Source organism: Anolis carolinensis, unplaced genomic scaffold (genome assembly GCF_035594765.1).
Source record: "Anolis carolinensis isolate JA03-04 unplaced genomic scaffold, rAnoCar3.1.pri scaffold_7, whole genome shotgun sequence".
Taxonomy (NCBI): Eukaryota; Metazoa; Chordata; class Lepidosauria; order Squamata; family Dactyloidae; genus Anolis; species Anolis carolinensis.
Genome location: NW_026943818.1, coordinates 8,010,257 through 8,024,536, shown reverse-complemented (window position 1 = coordinate 8,024,536; position 14,280 = coordinate 8,010,257). Strand labels below are relative to the sequence as shown.

Sequence of the window (14,280 nt, the reverse complement as noted above, 5' to 3'; positions counted from 1 at the left end):
TTCTCCGCTAATCTAGCGCTTCTCCTCAAATTCTGTTTCTCCGCGCGAGATGTTTCCCAAAACAATTTGCGGTCAAACATAGCGTTCTCTGGAGAACCGGGCTGTGAGTCAAGGCCCTTTTTAATTAACTGTGGGCTAAAACTGTCAACAGGGGACATCTGGAAGGGAGCAGAATCGTGCGGAAATGGCACAAACCCCATCTCTTCTTCGGTCTGATCCATAATGGCGATGGGGTCACGACTCGGAGGTCTCTGAGACACTACAGATACTATATCTAATAATAATAATAATAATAATAATAATAATAATAATAATAATAGACTGATTCACATTCCTTCTCAGACTTGCAAGCACTGTTGTTTCCTCTGTTTCCTAGCTATCATCAGCATCCTCTCCTTCCGGAAGCGGGATTTCTCCTTCAGCGTCTGGAGAGACGGGGAAAGCAGCACCTGGTGAGTCCCGTTCCTTTAAGAGATGATTAAGTGATAATAATAATAATGATAATAATAATAATGTATTTATTTGACCAGTCATTTGACCATTTCAAATGACAATCTACATGGCCCTAAAGTTCCGACAAGAACTATCAACATCTTACTTTACGCTGATGATATGGTGATCATGGCACTCTCTCCAGTGAGACTGAGAAGATCTTTGGCAAAATAATAATAATAATAATGTATTTATTTGACCTTTTCAAATGACAATCTACATGGCCCTAAAGTTCCGACCAGAACTATCAACATCTTACTTTACGCTGATGATATGGTGATCATGGCACTCTCTCCAGTGAGACTGAGAAGATCTTTGGCAAAATAATAATAATAATAATAATAATAATGTATTTATTTGACCTTTTCAAATGATAATCTACATGGCCCTAAAGTTCCGACCAGAACTATCAACATCTTACTTTACGCTGATGATATGGTGATCATGGCACTCTCTCCAGTGAGACTGAGAAGATCTTTGGCAAAATAATAATAATAATAATAATAATAATAATGTATTTATTTGACCTTTTCAAATGACAATCTACATGGCCCTAAAGTTCCGACCAGAACTATCAACATCTTACTTTACGCTGATGATATGGTGATCATGGCACTCTCTCCAGTGGGACTGAGAAGAGCTTTGGCAAAATAATAATAATAATAATCATAATCATAATGTATTTATTTGACCTTTTCAAATGACAATCTACATGGCCCTAAAGTTCCGACCAGAACTATCAACATCTTACTTTACGCTGATGATATGGTGATCATGGCACTCTCTCCAGCGGGACTGAGAAGATCTTTGGCAAAATAATAATAATAATAATCATAATCATAATGTATTTATTTGACCTTTTCAAATGACAATCTACATGGCCCTAAAGTTCCGACCAGAACTATCAACATCTTACTTTACGCTGATGATATGGTGATCATGGCACTCTCTCCAGCGGGACTGAGAAGATCTTTGGCAAAATAATAATAATAATAATAATAATAATAATAATGTATTTATTTGACCTTTTCAAATGATAATCTACATGGCCCTAAAGTTCCGACCAGAACTATCAACATCTTACTTTACGCTGATGATATGGTGATCATGGCACTCTCTCCAGCGGGACTGAGAAGATCTTTGGCAAAATAATAATAATAATAATAATAATAATAATAATAATAATAATAATAATAATGTATTTATTTGACCTTTTCAAATGATAATCTACATGGCCCTAAAGTTCCGACCAGAACTATCAACATCTTACTTTACGCTGATGATATGGTGATCATGGCACTCTCTCCAGCGGGACTGAGAAGATCTTTGGCAAAATAATAATAATAATAATAATAATAATAATAATAATAATAATAATGTATTTATTTGACCTTTTCAAATGATAATCTACATGGCCCTAAAGTTCCGACCAGAACTATCAACATCTTACTTCACGCTGATGATATGGTGATCTCGGCACTCTCTTCAGTGGGACTGAGAAGATCTTTGGCAAAATAATAATAATAATAATAATAATAATAATAATAATAATGTATTTATTTGACCTTTTCAAATGACAATCTACATGGCCCTAAAGTTCCGACCAGAACTATCAACATCTTACTTTACGCTGATGATATGGTGATCATGGCACTCTCTTCAGTGAGACTGAGAAGATCTTTGGCATAATAATAATAATAATAATAATGTATTTATTTGACCTTTTCAAATGACAATCTACATGGCCCTAAAGTTCCGACCAGAACTATCAACATCTTACTTTACGCTGATGATATGGTGATCATGGCACTCTCTCCAGCGGGACTGAGAAGATCTTTGGCAAAATAATAATAATAATAATAATAATAATAATAATAATAATAATAATAATAATGTATTTATTTGACCTCTTCAAATGATAATCTACATGGCCCTAAAGTTCCGACCAGAACTATCAACATCTTACTTTACGCTGATGATATGGTGATCTCGTCACTCTCTCCAGTGGGACTGAGAAGATCTTTGGCAAAATAATAATAATAATAATAATAATAATAATAATAATAATGTATTTATTTGACCTTTTCAAATGATAATCTACATGGCCCTAAAGTTCCGACCAGAACTATCAACATCTTACTTTACGCTGATGATATGGTGATCTCGGCACTCTCTCCAGTGGGACTGAGAAGATCTTTGGCAAAATAATAATAATAATAATAATAATAATAATAATAATAATAATAATAATAATAATGTATTTATTTGACCTTTTCAAATGATAATCTACATGGCCCTAAAGTTCCGACCAGAACTATCAACATCTTACTTTACGCTGATGATATGGTGATCATGGCACTCTCTCCAGCGGGACTGAGAAGATCTTTGGCAAAATAATAATAATAATAATAATAATAATGTATTTATTTGACCTCTTCAAATGATAATCTACATGGCCCTAAAGTTCCGACCAGAACTATCAACATCTTACTTTACGCTGATGATATGGTGATCTCGGCACTCTCTCCAGTGGGACTGAGAAGATCTTTGGCAAAATAATAATAATAATAATAATAATAATAATGTATTTATTTGACCTTTTCAAATGACAATCTACATGGCCCTAAAGTTCCGACCAGAACTATCAACATCTTACTTTACGCTGATGATATGGTGATCTCGGCACTCTCTCCAGTGGGACTGAGAAGATCTCTGGCAAAATTCAATTTGTATTGTGAGCTAAATTCCCTCATTATAATGTTTTTGAATGTTTAAATGACACTGTAATTTAAGATAAGACTACCGAACTCTGATTAAATCATTATTCTTCTTCCATGTCAATGTGCTTAAGTATCCATTTAACAATAATCGAGTAAAATAATGAATATAATAACAAGATCAGAGTGAAATAATAAATGTATTAATAATAATAGAGTAAAATAAATGTAATAATAACAATAATAATAGAGTAAAATAATAAATGAAATAATAATAATTTATAGAGTAAAATAATAAATGTTATAATAGCAATAATAATAGAGAAAAATAATAAATGTACCATATATACTCAAGTATAAGACGACCCGAATACAAGCCATCCAGGACCTTCACCCGAGTATAAGCCGAGGCATAAAGCTCAAATTTAACATAAGACTGTCCAAGTCTGATCAAATCATTATTCTGATCTTCTTCAATGTAAATGCCCTTATGTATCCTTTTAATAATAATAGAGTAAAATAATACATTTAATAATAATAATAATAATAAATACAGGAAATAATACATGAAATAATAAATAGAGTAAAATAATAAATGTAGTAATAATAATAATAATAATAATAATAATAATAATAATAATAATAATAATGATCAGAGTGAAATAATAAATGTATTATTATTATTAATTTTATTATTATTATTTTATTATGACACAGCAAACACGATAGATATGCTGGATTTCGTATCACAAAATCACAAGTCGAACATTCCCAAGTGTCTAGGACTGTGTGATGTATTTTCGGATGATGTGCGCAGATCCCAGCAGGGTGGCCTTTTGCAGTTGGCAGATCGTGATTTTGTCAATGTCTATTGTTTCCAAATGCCGGCTGAGATCTTTTGGCACGGCACCCAATGGGCCGATCACCGCCGGGACCACCTGCACTGGTTTCTGCCAGAGTCTTTGAAGTTCAATCTTGAGGTCCTGATAGTGGCTGAGTTTTTCCTGTTGTTTTTCGTCAATAATAATAATAATAATAATAGAGTAATAGAGTAATAATAGCACAATAATGGAGAAAAATAATAAATGTAATAATACCAATAATAACAGAGAAAAATAATAAATGTACCATATATTCTCGAGTATAAGCTGACCCAAATATAAGCCAACCAGGACCCTCACCCGAGTATAAGCCGAGGGGGGCTTTTTCAGTCTTAAAAAAGGGCTGAAAAACCAGGCTTATACTTGAGTATATACAGTAATTATAATATCATATAATTACCATCTCACCCACTGATAGGAAATCTGCTACAAAACAGGAGCTGTTTTGTTGAGTTCCAAGGTCAAAACAGATGGTGAAAACAGAACGACCTACCTCTGGGGAGCATCTTTACTCCATCAGTGTTTAACATTTACACAAATGATCAGCCACTGCCAAAAGGAACAGAGTGTTTCATCTACACTGACGATTGTGCCATCACCGCTCAAGCAGAGAGCTTTGAAATGGTTGAACACTACAGAAGCTCTCTGAAGCTTTAGGTGCTCTTACTGGCTATTACAGGGCAAACCAGCTGATTCCTAATCCATCCCATCCTTTGACGCCACAGGGTCACGGCTTTTGCCCTCCGGATCTTTGGGCAAGTCCACAACTACGTCCCAGTGGATCAGAATTCCCTGTGCAACACTCTGACATGGATGATTGACATGTGTCAAATGAATGATGGCTCTTTCCGAGAAATTTCATCCTATCAGCCGTTGAAACTACAGGTAGTTTTTAATTTTTTTATTATATATATATACAGTAGAGTCTCACTAATCCAAGCCTCGCTTATCCAAGCTTCTGGATAATCCAAGCCATTTTTGTAGTCAATGTTTCCAATATATCGTGATATTTTGGTGCTAAATTCATAAATACAGTAATTACAACATAACATTACTGCGTATTGAACTCCTTTTTCTGTCAAATTTGTTGTATAACATGAAGTTTTGGTGCTTAATTTGTAAAATCATAACCTAATTTGATGTTTAATAGGCTTTTCCTTGATCAGTCCTTATAATCCAAGATATTCGCTTATCCAAGCTTCTGCCGGCCCGTTTAGCTTGGATTAGTGAGACTCTACTGTGTGTGTGTGTGTGTGTGTGTGTGTGTGTGTGTGTATATATATATATATATATATATATATATATATATATACAGTTTTGTCTTAACTTGGAATCTGATGGACCCTGGAGGATGAATTCAGAGGCTGGGTGGTCATCTGTCGGTAGGGATCAAGTGGTGTCTTCCAATTGGACAGGATGGCCTTTTGGGGTCTCTTCCAACTCTAGGATTCTATGAACAGATATTTATTATTTATTTATTTATTAGCAACATTTATATCCCGCCCTTCTCACCCCAAAGGTTACTCAGGACGGCTTACAAGTTACAGTAGAGTCTCACTTATCCAAGCCAAACGGGCCGGCAGAAGCTTGGATAAGCGAATATCTTGGATAATGAGGAGGGATTAAGGAAAAGCCTATTAAACATCAAATTAAGTTATGATTTTACAAATTAAGCACCAAAACATCATGTTATACAACAAATTTGACATAAAAAGTAGTTCAATATGCAGTAATTTACGAATTTACGAATTTAGCACCAAAATATCACGATATATTGAAAATATTGACTACAAAAATGACTTGGATTATCCAGAAGCTTGGATAAGTGAGACTCTACTGTATATGTACATACAATATATTATATTACAGTAGAGTCTCACTTATCCAACACTTGCTTATCCAACATTCTGGATTATCCAATGCATTTTTGGAGTCAATGTTTTCAATATATCGTGATATTTTGGTGCTAAATCATAAATACAGTAATTACTACATAGCATTACTGCGTATTGAACTACTTTTTCTGTCAAATTTGTTGTATAACATGATGTTTTGGTGCTTTATTTGTAAAATCATAACCTAATTTGATGTTTAATAGGCTTCTCCTTAGTCTCTCCTTGTTATCCAGCGTATTTGCTTATCCAACATTCTGCAGGCCCGTTTATGTTGGATAAGTGAGACTCTACTGTATGTACATACAGTATATTATATTATTAACATAGCACAATATAAGCATTATATATTGCTATATTGTACTGTAACAGTATATTGTAATATTTTTAGTAATATTACATGTAATATAAATATGCAATTATAATAGTGTATTACATGCAATATAAATATACGATTATAATAGTATATTACATGTAATATAAATATGCAATTATAATAGTGTATTATTATAATATTGCATTACATCATAATATTATTATCAATATTTTATGTATGTACAATATATTATATTATTAGTATATCATAATATGAGTATTGTATTATGAATATTAGATATTTCTTAAAGAAGCAGTTATTTTTTTCCCTCCGGTCCTTAAGGATATATTTAAATGTTTATTTTGCAAAAGGGGACGTTACCGAAAGAGAAGAAAGAAAACACTTTGTACTTGACTGCCTTCACTCTCATTGGGTTTGCCAGAGCAATTCATATATGCCCATTGCTGGTAAGTAAGGCCACCTTTTCCTCATTGCCATTGCTATCTATATATATAAAAGAGTGATGGCATCATGGCAGCGGACAAAACAACAAAAGTAAACACCCCACAACCTCGAAAATTGACAGCACAACCCCTCATCCATGCCTCTAGGTTGATACAACAAAAAGAAAAGAAAAATAAAGTCCTAATTAGAGGGAGAGGAAGAATTGTTTTTTATCCAATTGCTGCCAGTTAGAAGGCTAAGCTCCGCTCACTTGGTCTACTAGCAACCCACTCAGCCCAGGGGACCCTTTACCTTAACTACCACCAATTCCTCAATACTTTATTTCCCATACCACCATACTTCGCCTCAGCAATGCGTGGCCAGGCACAGCTAGTATATATATAAAGCTATACATATAATAAAAGTGAAAATATGTATGTGTGTATATGGCTGTGTTTCTGACTCTCTCCATTGGTGTGGAATTTGCATGACTCCGCCCACTGCCTCTCCCTTAACCCTTTCCTTGATCAGCAACTGAACATACTAGAGAGGTTTGGGGAGAATTCATCATGATTTATAGGAGTTGTAGGTACTGGGATGTATAGTTCACTTGCAATCTAAGAGCACTTTGAACTCCACCAATGATGGATCTGGAAATCACTTGGCACACAGAACCCCCATGACCAACAAAAATACTGGAGCTCTTTGAAGGAAATTGATTTGCGGGAGTTGTAGTTCACCTACTTCCAGAACTCTAACAATGATGGATCTGGACCACACTTGGCATGCATACCCGATATGCCCAAATTTGAATACAGTAGAGTCTCACTTATCCAACACTCGCTTATCCAACGTTCTGGATTATCCAACGCATTTTTGTAGTCAATGTTTTCAATACATCATGATATTTTAGTGTTAAATTAGTAAATACAGTAATTACTACATAGCATTACTGCATATTGAACTACTTTTTCTGTCAAATTTGTTGTCTAACATGATGTTTTGGTGCTTAATTTGTAAAATCATAACCTAATTGGATGTTTAATAGGCTTTTCCTTAATGCCTCCTTATTATCCAACATATTCGCTTATCCAACATTCTGCTGGCCCGTTTATGTTGGATAAGTGAGACTCTACTGTATATCGTGATTTTTGGGTGCTAAATTCATACATACAGTAATTACTACGTAGCATTACTGCATATGTTTTTATTGATGCGACATTGTTTTATTGCCGATCTTGTTTTATTGTTTTATTGCTGTTATTGTATTGTTGTCGGGCATGGCCCCATGTAAGCCGCTCCGAGTCCCTCCGGGGAGATGGGGCGGGATATAAAAACAAAAGTTGTTGTTATTATTATTATTATTATTATTATTATTGACACAACGACGTTGTATGACACAGCAAACAAGATAGATATGCTGGATTTCATATCACAAAATCACAAGTCGAACACTTCCCAAGTGTCTAGGACTGTGTGATGTATTTTCGGATGATGTGCGCAGATCCCAGTCGGGTGGCCTTTTGCAGTTGGCAGATCATAATTTTGTCAATGTCTATTGTTTCCAAATGCCGGCTGAGATCTTTTGCATGGTAACCAATGTGCCGATCACCACCGGGACCACCCGCACTGGTTTCTGCCAGAGTCTTTGAAGTTCAATCTTGAGGTCCTGAGAGCGGCTGAGTTTTTCCTGTTGTTTTTCATCAATGCGACTGTCACCTGGGATGGCAACATCAATGATCCAAACCTTTTTCTTTTCCATAACTGTGATGTCTGGTGTGTTGTGTTCCAGAACTTTGTCAGTCTGGATTCGGAAGTCCCACAGTATCTTTGCGTGCTCATTTTCCAATACTTTTGCAGGTTTGTGATCCCACCAGTTCTTTGCTGCTGGGAGGTGGTACTTGAGGCATAAGTTCCAATGAATCATTTGGGCCACATAGTTGTGCCTCTGTTTGTAGTCTGTCTGTGCAATTTTCTTACAGCAAAAATATGATCCATGATTTCGTCAGTTTCCTTGCACAGTCTGCATTTTGGGTCATCAGCTGATTTTTCGATCTTGGCCTTCATTGCCTTTGTCCTGATGTCTTGCTCCTGGGCTGCAAGGATCAGGCCTTCTGTCTCCTTCTTCAGGGTCCCATTCGTGAGCCAGAGCCAGGTCTTCTCCTTATCAGCTTTTCCTTCAATTTTGTCAAGGAACTTTCCATGCAGTGTTTTGTTGTGCCAGCTGTCAGCTCTAGTTTGTAGTGCGGCTTTCTTGTACTGGTTTTTTGTCTGCTGTGCTTTGAGGAGTTTCTGATTTTTGACTTCAATCAAAGCAGGTTCTTCACTTTGCTTGACATCTTCTGCCAGGGCATGTTCTTTTTCTTTGACTGCTTGTTTTACTTGCAAGAGTCCTCTGCCCCCTGATCTTCTAGGCAGATATAGTCGGTCAACATCACTGCGAGGGTGCAGTGAATGATGAATGGTCATGAGTTTTCTTGTTTTTCTGTCCAAATTTTCCAGTCCCATCTGTGTCCAATTTATGATGCCAGCAGTATATCTTATGATATTATTATTATTATTATTATTAAAGTACTTTTTCTGTCAAATTTGTTGTCTAACATGATGTTTTGGTGCTTAATTTGTAAAATCATAACCTAATTTGATGTTTAATAGGCTTCTCCTTCATCTTTCCTTATTATCCAACATATTCGCTTATCCAACGTTCTGCCGGCCCGTTTATGTTGGATAAGTGAGTCTCTACTGTACTAGCAGGTTTTAAGGGGAATTGGCCTTGATATTTAGGAATTGTGGGTCCCAGGATGTATAGTTCACCTGTAATCAATGAACACTCGGAACTCCACCAAAGATGGATTTGGACCAAACCTGGCACACAGAGCCCCCATGACCGGCAAAAATATACTAGAGGTCTTTGGGGGAAATTCACCTTGATTTGAGGGAGTTGTAGTTCACCTACTTCCAGAATGCACTGTGGACTCAATCAATGATGGATCCGGACCAAACTTGGCACACATACCTGATATTCCCACATTTGAATACTGGTCGGTTCTGAGGCCTGGGCATTTTGGAGTTGTAGGTACTGGGATGTATAGTTCACCTGAAATCAATGAATACTCGGAACTCCACCAAAGATGGATTTGGACCACACATGGCATGCATACCCGATAACCAATATGCCCAAATTTATATACTGGAGGGTTTTTGAGGGGAATTGGTGTCAGGACCCAGGCTGCAGAGCACCATGAACCATGCGCAGAGACCAGAATCTAACTAATATCTTTATTAAGGAAATATATAAAGTCAATAAAAACAAATGTAGAATATAGTTCAGAAGTAGACCTTTCAGGAAAGGTCAAATATAGTCCAGAGAAATATTGTCCAATATGTGATATTAAGGTCCAAAGTTATAATCCAATAACCGAAACACACACTTTGCCAAGCAAAGTGTGGGAAGAAGACAAGGTCCTTAGGTCCATAGAAACTTGGCAATTAGGCTGGAAGGCAAACTTGAAACTTGGCTAGAACAAGACTTGAAACAAGGCAACAAGAGTAAACAAGATCCGTGGGCAACGCGGGACAAGGCAAGGCTGGAAACTTGGTCCGGGAAACAGGGAACTGGAGTACGAAGTCTACACACGATCTCACTCCTCCAGCTGACGAATTGACTCCGCAAGGATTTCTTTGCGGGTAAACACCTATATAGGATCTTGCTTTCCCGCCAAGGAACACTTTCCCTGGGGAACAAGAAACGAAACCCATACTGTGTCCAGATGCATGACTCCTTAAGATTTCCCAAGGGAAACAGGCTTAATCAACTAATTGTCTGGCAGCAATCCTGGCGCTTCTGCGAATCGCCTCCCTAGCGCCTCTATCTTGATTATAATAATCCCGGCGAGAAAATGGGGGAGATTTCTGCTCAAGGCTTGTTTGGCTGACTTCTTGTGGGCAAACATCTTGCAGGTGCAAGGGCTCCAATTCTGGCTGAAACGGTGGAAAACCCAAGTTTTCCTCTTCATCTGCCACAATAGTACTAGGAACGGGACTACATGGCCCATGAGTCATCACAGTTGGTCTCAATATTTTGGAATTGTAGGTACCGGGATTTATAGTTCACCTGCAATCAATGGACACTCGGAATTCCATCAAAGATGGAATTGGGCCAAACTTGGCACACAGAGCCCTCAAGATCAGCAAAAAATACTGGAGGTCTTTGGGGGAAATTCACCTTGATTTGGGGGAGTTGTAGTTCACCTCCATCCAGAGAGCACTGTGGACTCAAACAATGATGGATCCGGACCACACTTGGCATGCATTCCCGATATGCCCAAATTTGTATACTGGAGAGTTTTGAGGGGAATTGGTCTCAACATTTTGGAATTGTAGGTCCCAGGATTTATAGTTCACCTGCAATCAATGAACACTCGGAACTCCACCAAAGATGGAACTGGACTAAACTTGGCACACAGAGCCCTCAAGATCAGCAAAAAATACTGGAGGTCTTTGAGGGAAATTCACCTTGATTTGGGGGAGTTGTAGTTCACCTCCATCCAGATCTGACTTTCCACTAACCTTTCCACGTTGGCCTTTGCAGAAAGCCGAAGAGGCTAAAAACAGGGCGGTGGATTACCTGCTGCAGAACGTGGAATCCGCGCAGAGTGCCTTCTCCCTGGCCATTGCCACCTATGCGCTCACCCTGACCCGGATGAACAACCTCAAGGCGCGACGGGCCTACGCCTTGCTCAAGGAGAAAGCGGTGGTCATCGGTAAAGACATGTAGACCCAGCCTGGGTGGAGTCCTTGGTGGCGCAGTGGGTTAAACCGCTGAGCTGCTGAACTTGCAGCGGTTCGAATCCGGGGAGTGGGATGAGCTCCCGGTGTTAGACCCAGCGTCTGCCAACCTAGCAGTTCGAAAACATGTAAATTACTAATAATATTACCATATAATGATATAGTCAGGTACGTAAAGGTTTTCCCCTGACGTTAAGTCCAGTCATGTCTGACTCTGGGGGTTGGCGCTCATCTCCATTTCTAAGCCGAAGAGCCGGCGTTGTCCGTAGACACCTCCAAGGTCATATGGCCACTGGCATGACTGCATGGCACGCCGTTACCTTCCCTTGATCTACTCACATTTGCATGTTTTCAAACTGCTAGGTTGGCAGGAGCTGGGGCTAACAGCGGGCGCTCATTCCGCTCCCGGGATTTGAACCTGGGACCTTTCGGTCTGCAAGTTCAGCAGCTCAGCGCTTTAACACACTGCGCCACCACCAGTACATGATATAGTACAATATAGTAATTTAATGCTATATTATATACTATGCTAATAATATATAGTATGTACATTTGATTTGTAAGCCGCTCTGAGTCCCCTCCGGGGTGAGAAGAGCGGGATATAAATGTAGTAAATAAATAAATAAATAAATAAATAAATGTGAGTAGATCAATAGGTACTGCTCCGGTGGGGAGGTAATGGCACTCCATGTAGTCATGCATTTTCCTGGCTTTTCCTTATGGATTCCTTAATACCTCCCTGCTTTTAAGCAGTGCCTATTTATCTACTCACATTTTGCTTTCAAACCGCTAGGTAAGCGGAAGCTGAGCTAAAGTCCAGGAGCTCATCCCGACCCAGGCTTCGAATTGCGGTAATGGCGTTCCATGCAGTCACGCCAGAGGCCACATGACCTTGGAGGTGTCTTCAGACAACGCCGGCTCTTCGGCTTATAAATGGAGATGACCACCAAGCCCTAGAGCACTTTTTAAGTGGAGGGCCAATTCATGGTCCCTCAGATTGTTGAGGGGCCGAATAATCATTTGAAGAAAAAAAATGAACAAATTCCTATGCTCACTGCACATGTCTTATTTGTAGTGCAAAAAAAACAACAACAACCAACAACAATCATTTATTTATTTATTTATTTGCTACATTTATACCCCGCCCTCTCTCACCCCGAAGGGGACTCAGAGCGGCTTACAAGTTGTATGTACATACAATATATTATATTATTAGCATAGCACAATATTAGCATTATATATTACTGTATTGTACTATACCATTATACCGTAATATTATTAGTAATATTACATTTAATATATAATATATAATTAATATTATTATATTATACAATATTATTATATTGTATTATTATTATTAGCCGCCCTGAGTCCCCTATTGGGTGAGAAGGGTGGGGTAGAAATACTGTAATAAATAAATAAATATTATATTGTATTACATTATAATATTTATTATCAATATTATATGTATACACAATATATTATATTACAGTAGAGTCTCGCTTATCCAACATTCTGGATTATCCAACGCATTTTTGTTGTCAATGTTTTCAATAGATCATGATATTTTGGTGCTAAATTTGTAAATACAGTAATTACTACATAGCATTAATGTGTAATGAACTACATTTTCTGTCAAATTTGTTGTATAACATGATGTTTTGGTGCATAATCCGTAAAATCATAACCTATTATGATGTTTAATAGGCTTTTCCTTAATTTCTCCTTATTATCCAACATATTCGCTTATCCAACGTCCTGCCGGCCCATTTATGTTGGATAAGTGAGACTCTACTGCAGGAGTCTTCAAACTTTTTAAGCCGAGGGCCGGTCCACAATCCTTCAGACTGTTGAGGGGCCGGATTATCATATGAAAAAAAATACAAACAAATTCCGATGCACATTGCATATGTCTTATTTGTAGTGCAAAAACAACAACAACAACAACAACAACAACAACAACAACAACGAACAATACAATATTTAAAAATAAAAACAATTTTAACCAACATACATTTATCAGGATTTCAATGGGAAGTGTGGTCCTGCTTCTGGCCAATGAGATAGTCAAGTTAATTAGGGTTGTTGTTGTTGTTGTTGTTGTGTGCCTTCAAGTCATTTCAGACTTTAGGCGAGCCTAAGTCTAAAATGTATTTATTTATTTATTATTTATTTACTGCATTTATTTACTACATTTGTATCACACCCTTCTCACCCCAAAGGGGACTCAGAGTGGCTTACAAATTATATGTACATACAATATATTATATTATTAGCATAGCACAATATTAGCATTAGATATTACTATATTGAACTATACCACTATACTGTAATATTATTAGTAATATTATGTGTAATATAGAATATAATATTATTATATGGTATTATTATTAGTGTTATATTGTATTACATTATAATATTATTATCAATATTATATGTATATACAATATATTATATTATAAAACTGAGGGCGGGGGCCAGGTAAATGAACTTGGAGGGCCGCATCCGGCCCCCGGGCCTTAGTTTGGGGACCCCTGCTCTACTGTATTACCATATCATTCATTTACAATATTTCATTTACGATATTGTTAAATGAAAAAACAATACAATATTTAAAAATAAAAATAATTTTAACCCACATACTGTAAACTTATCAGGATTACAGTGGGAATTGTGGGCCTGCTTCTGGCCAATGAGATAATCAAGTCGGATTGTTGTTGTTGTGCCTTCAAGTCATTTCAGACTTTGGG

The 14,280-nt window shown here is 37.2% G+C and overlaps 1 protein-coding gene across 1 annotated transcript in view; it reads left to right on the top strand.

Moving 5' to 3' along the window:
* c5 (complement C5) overlaps positions 1-14,280 on the top strand; it is a 111,938-nt gene that overhangs the window by 65,308 nt on the left and 32,350 nt on the right. Inside the window, exons 26-29 of the mRNA XM_062958985.1 lie at positions 377-452; positions 4,816-4,975; positions 6,670-6,765; positions 11,334-11,505. Coding sequence (XP_062815055.1) covers positions 377-452; positions 4,816-4,975; positions 6,670-6,765; positions 11,334-11,505 — 504 coding nt within the window. The remainder of the gene's footprint in view (positions 1-376; positions 453-4,815; positions 4,976-6,669; positions 6,766-11,333; positions 11,506-14,280) is intronic.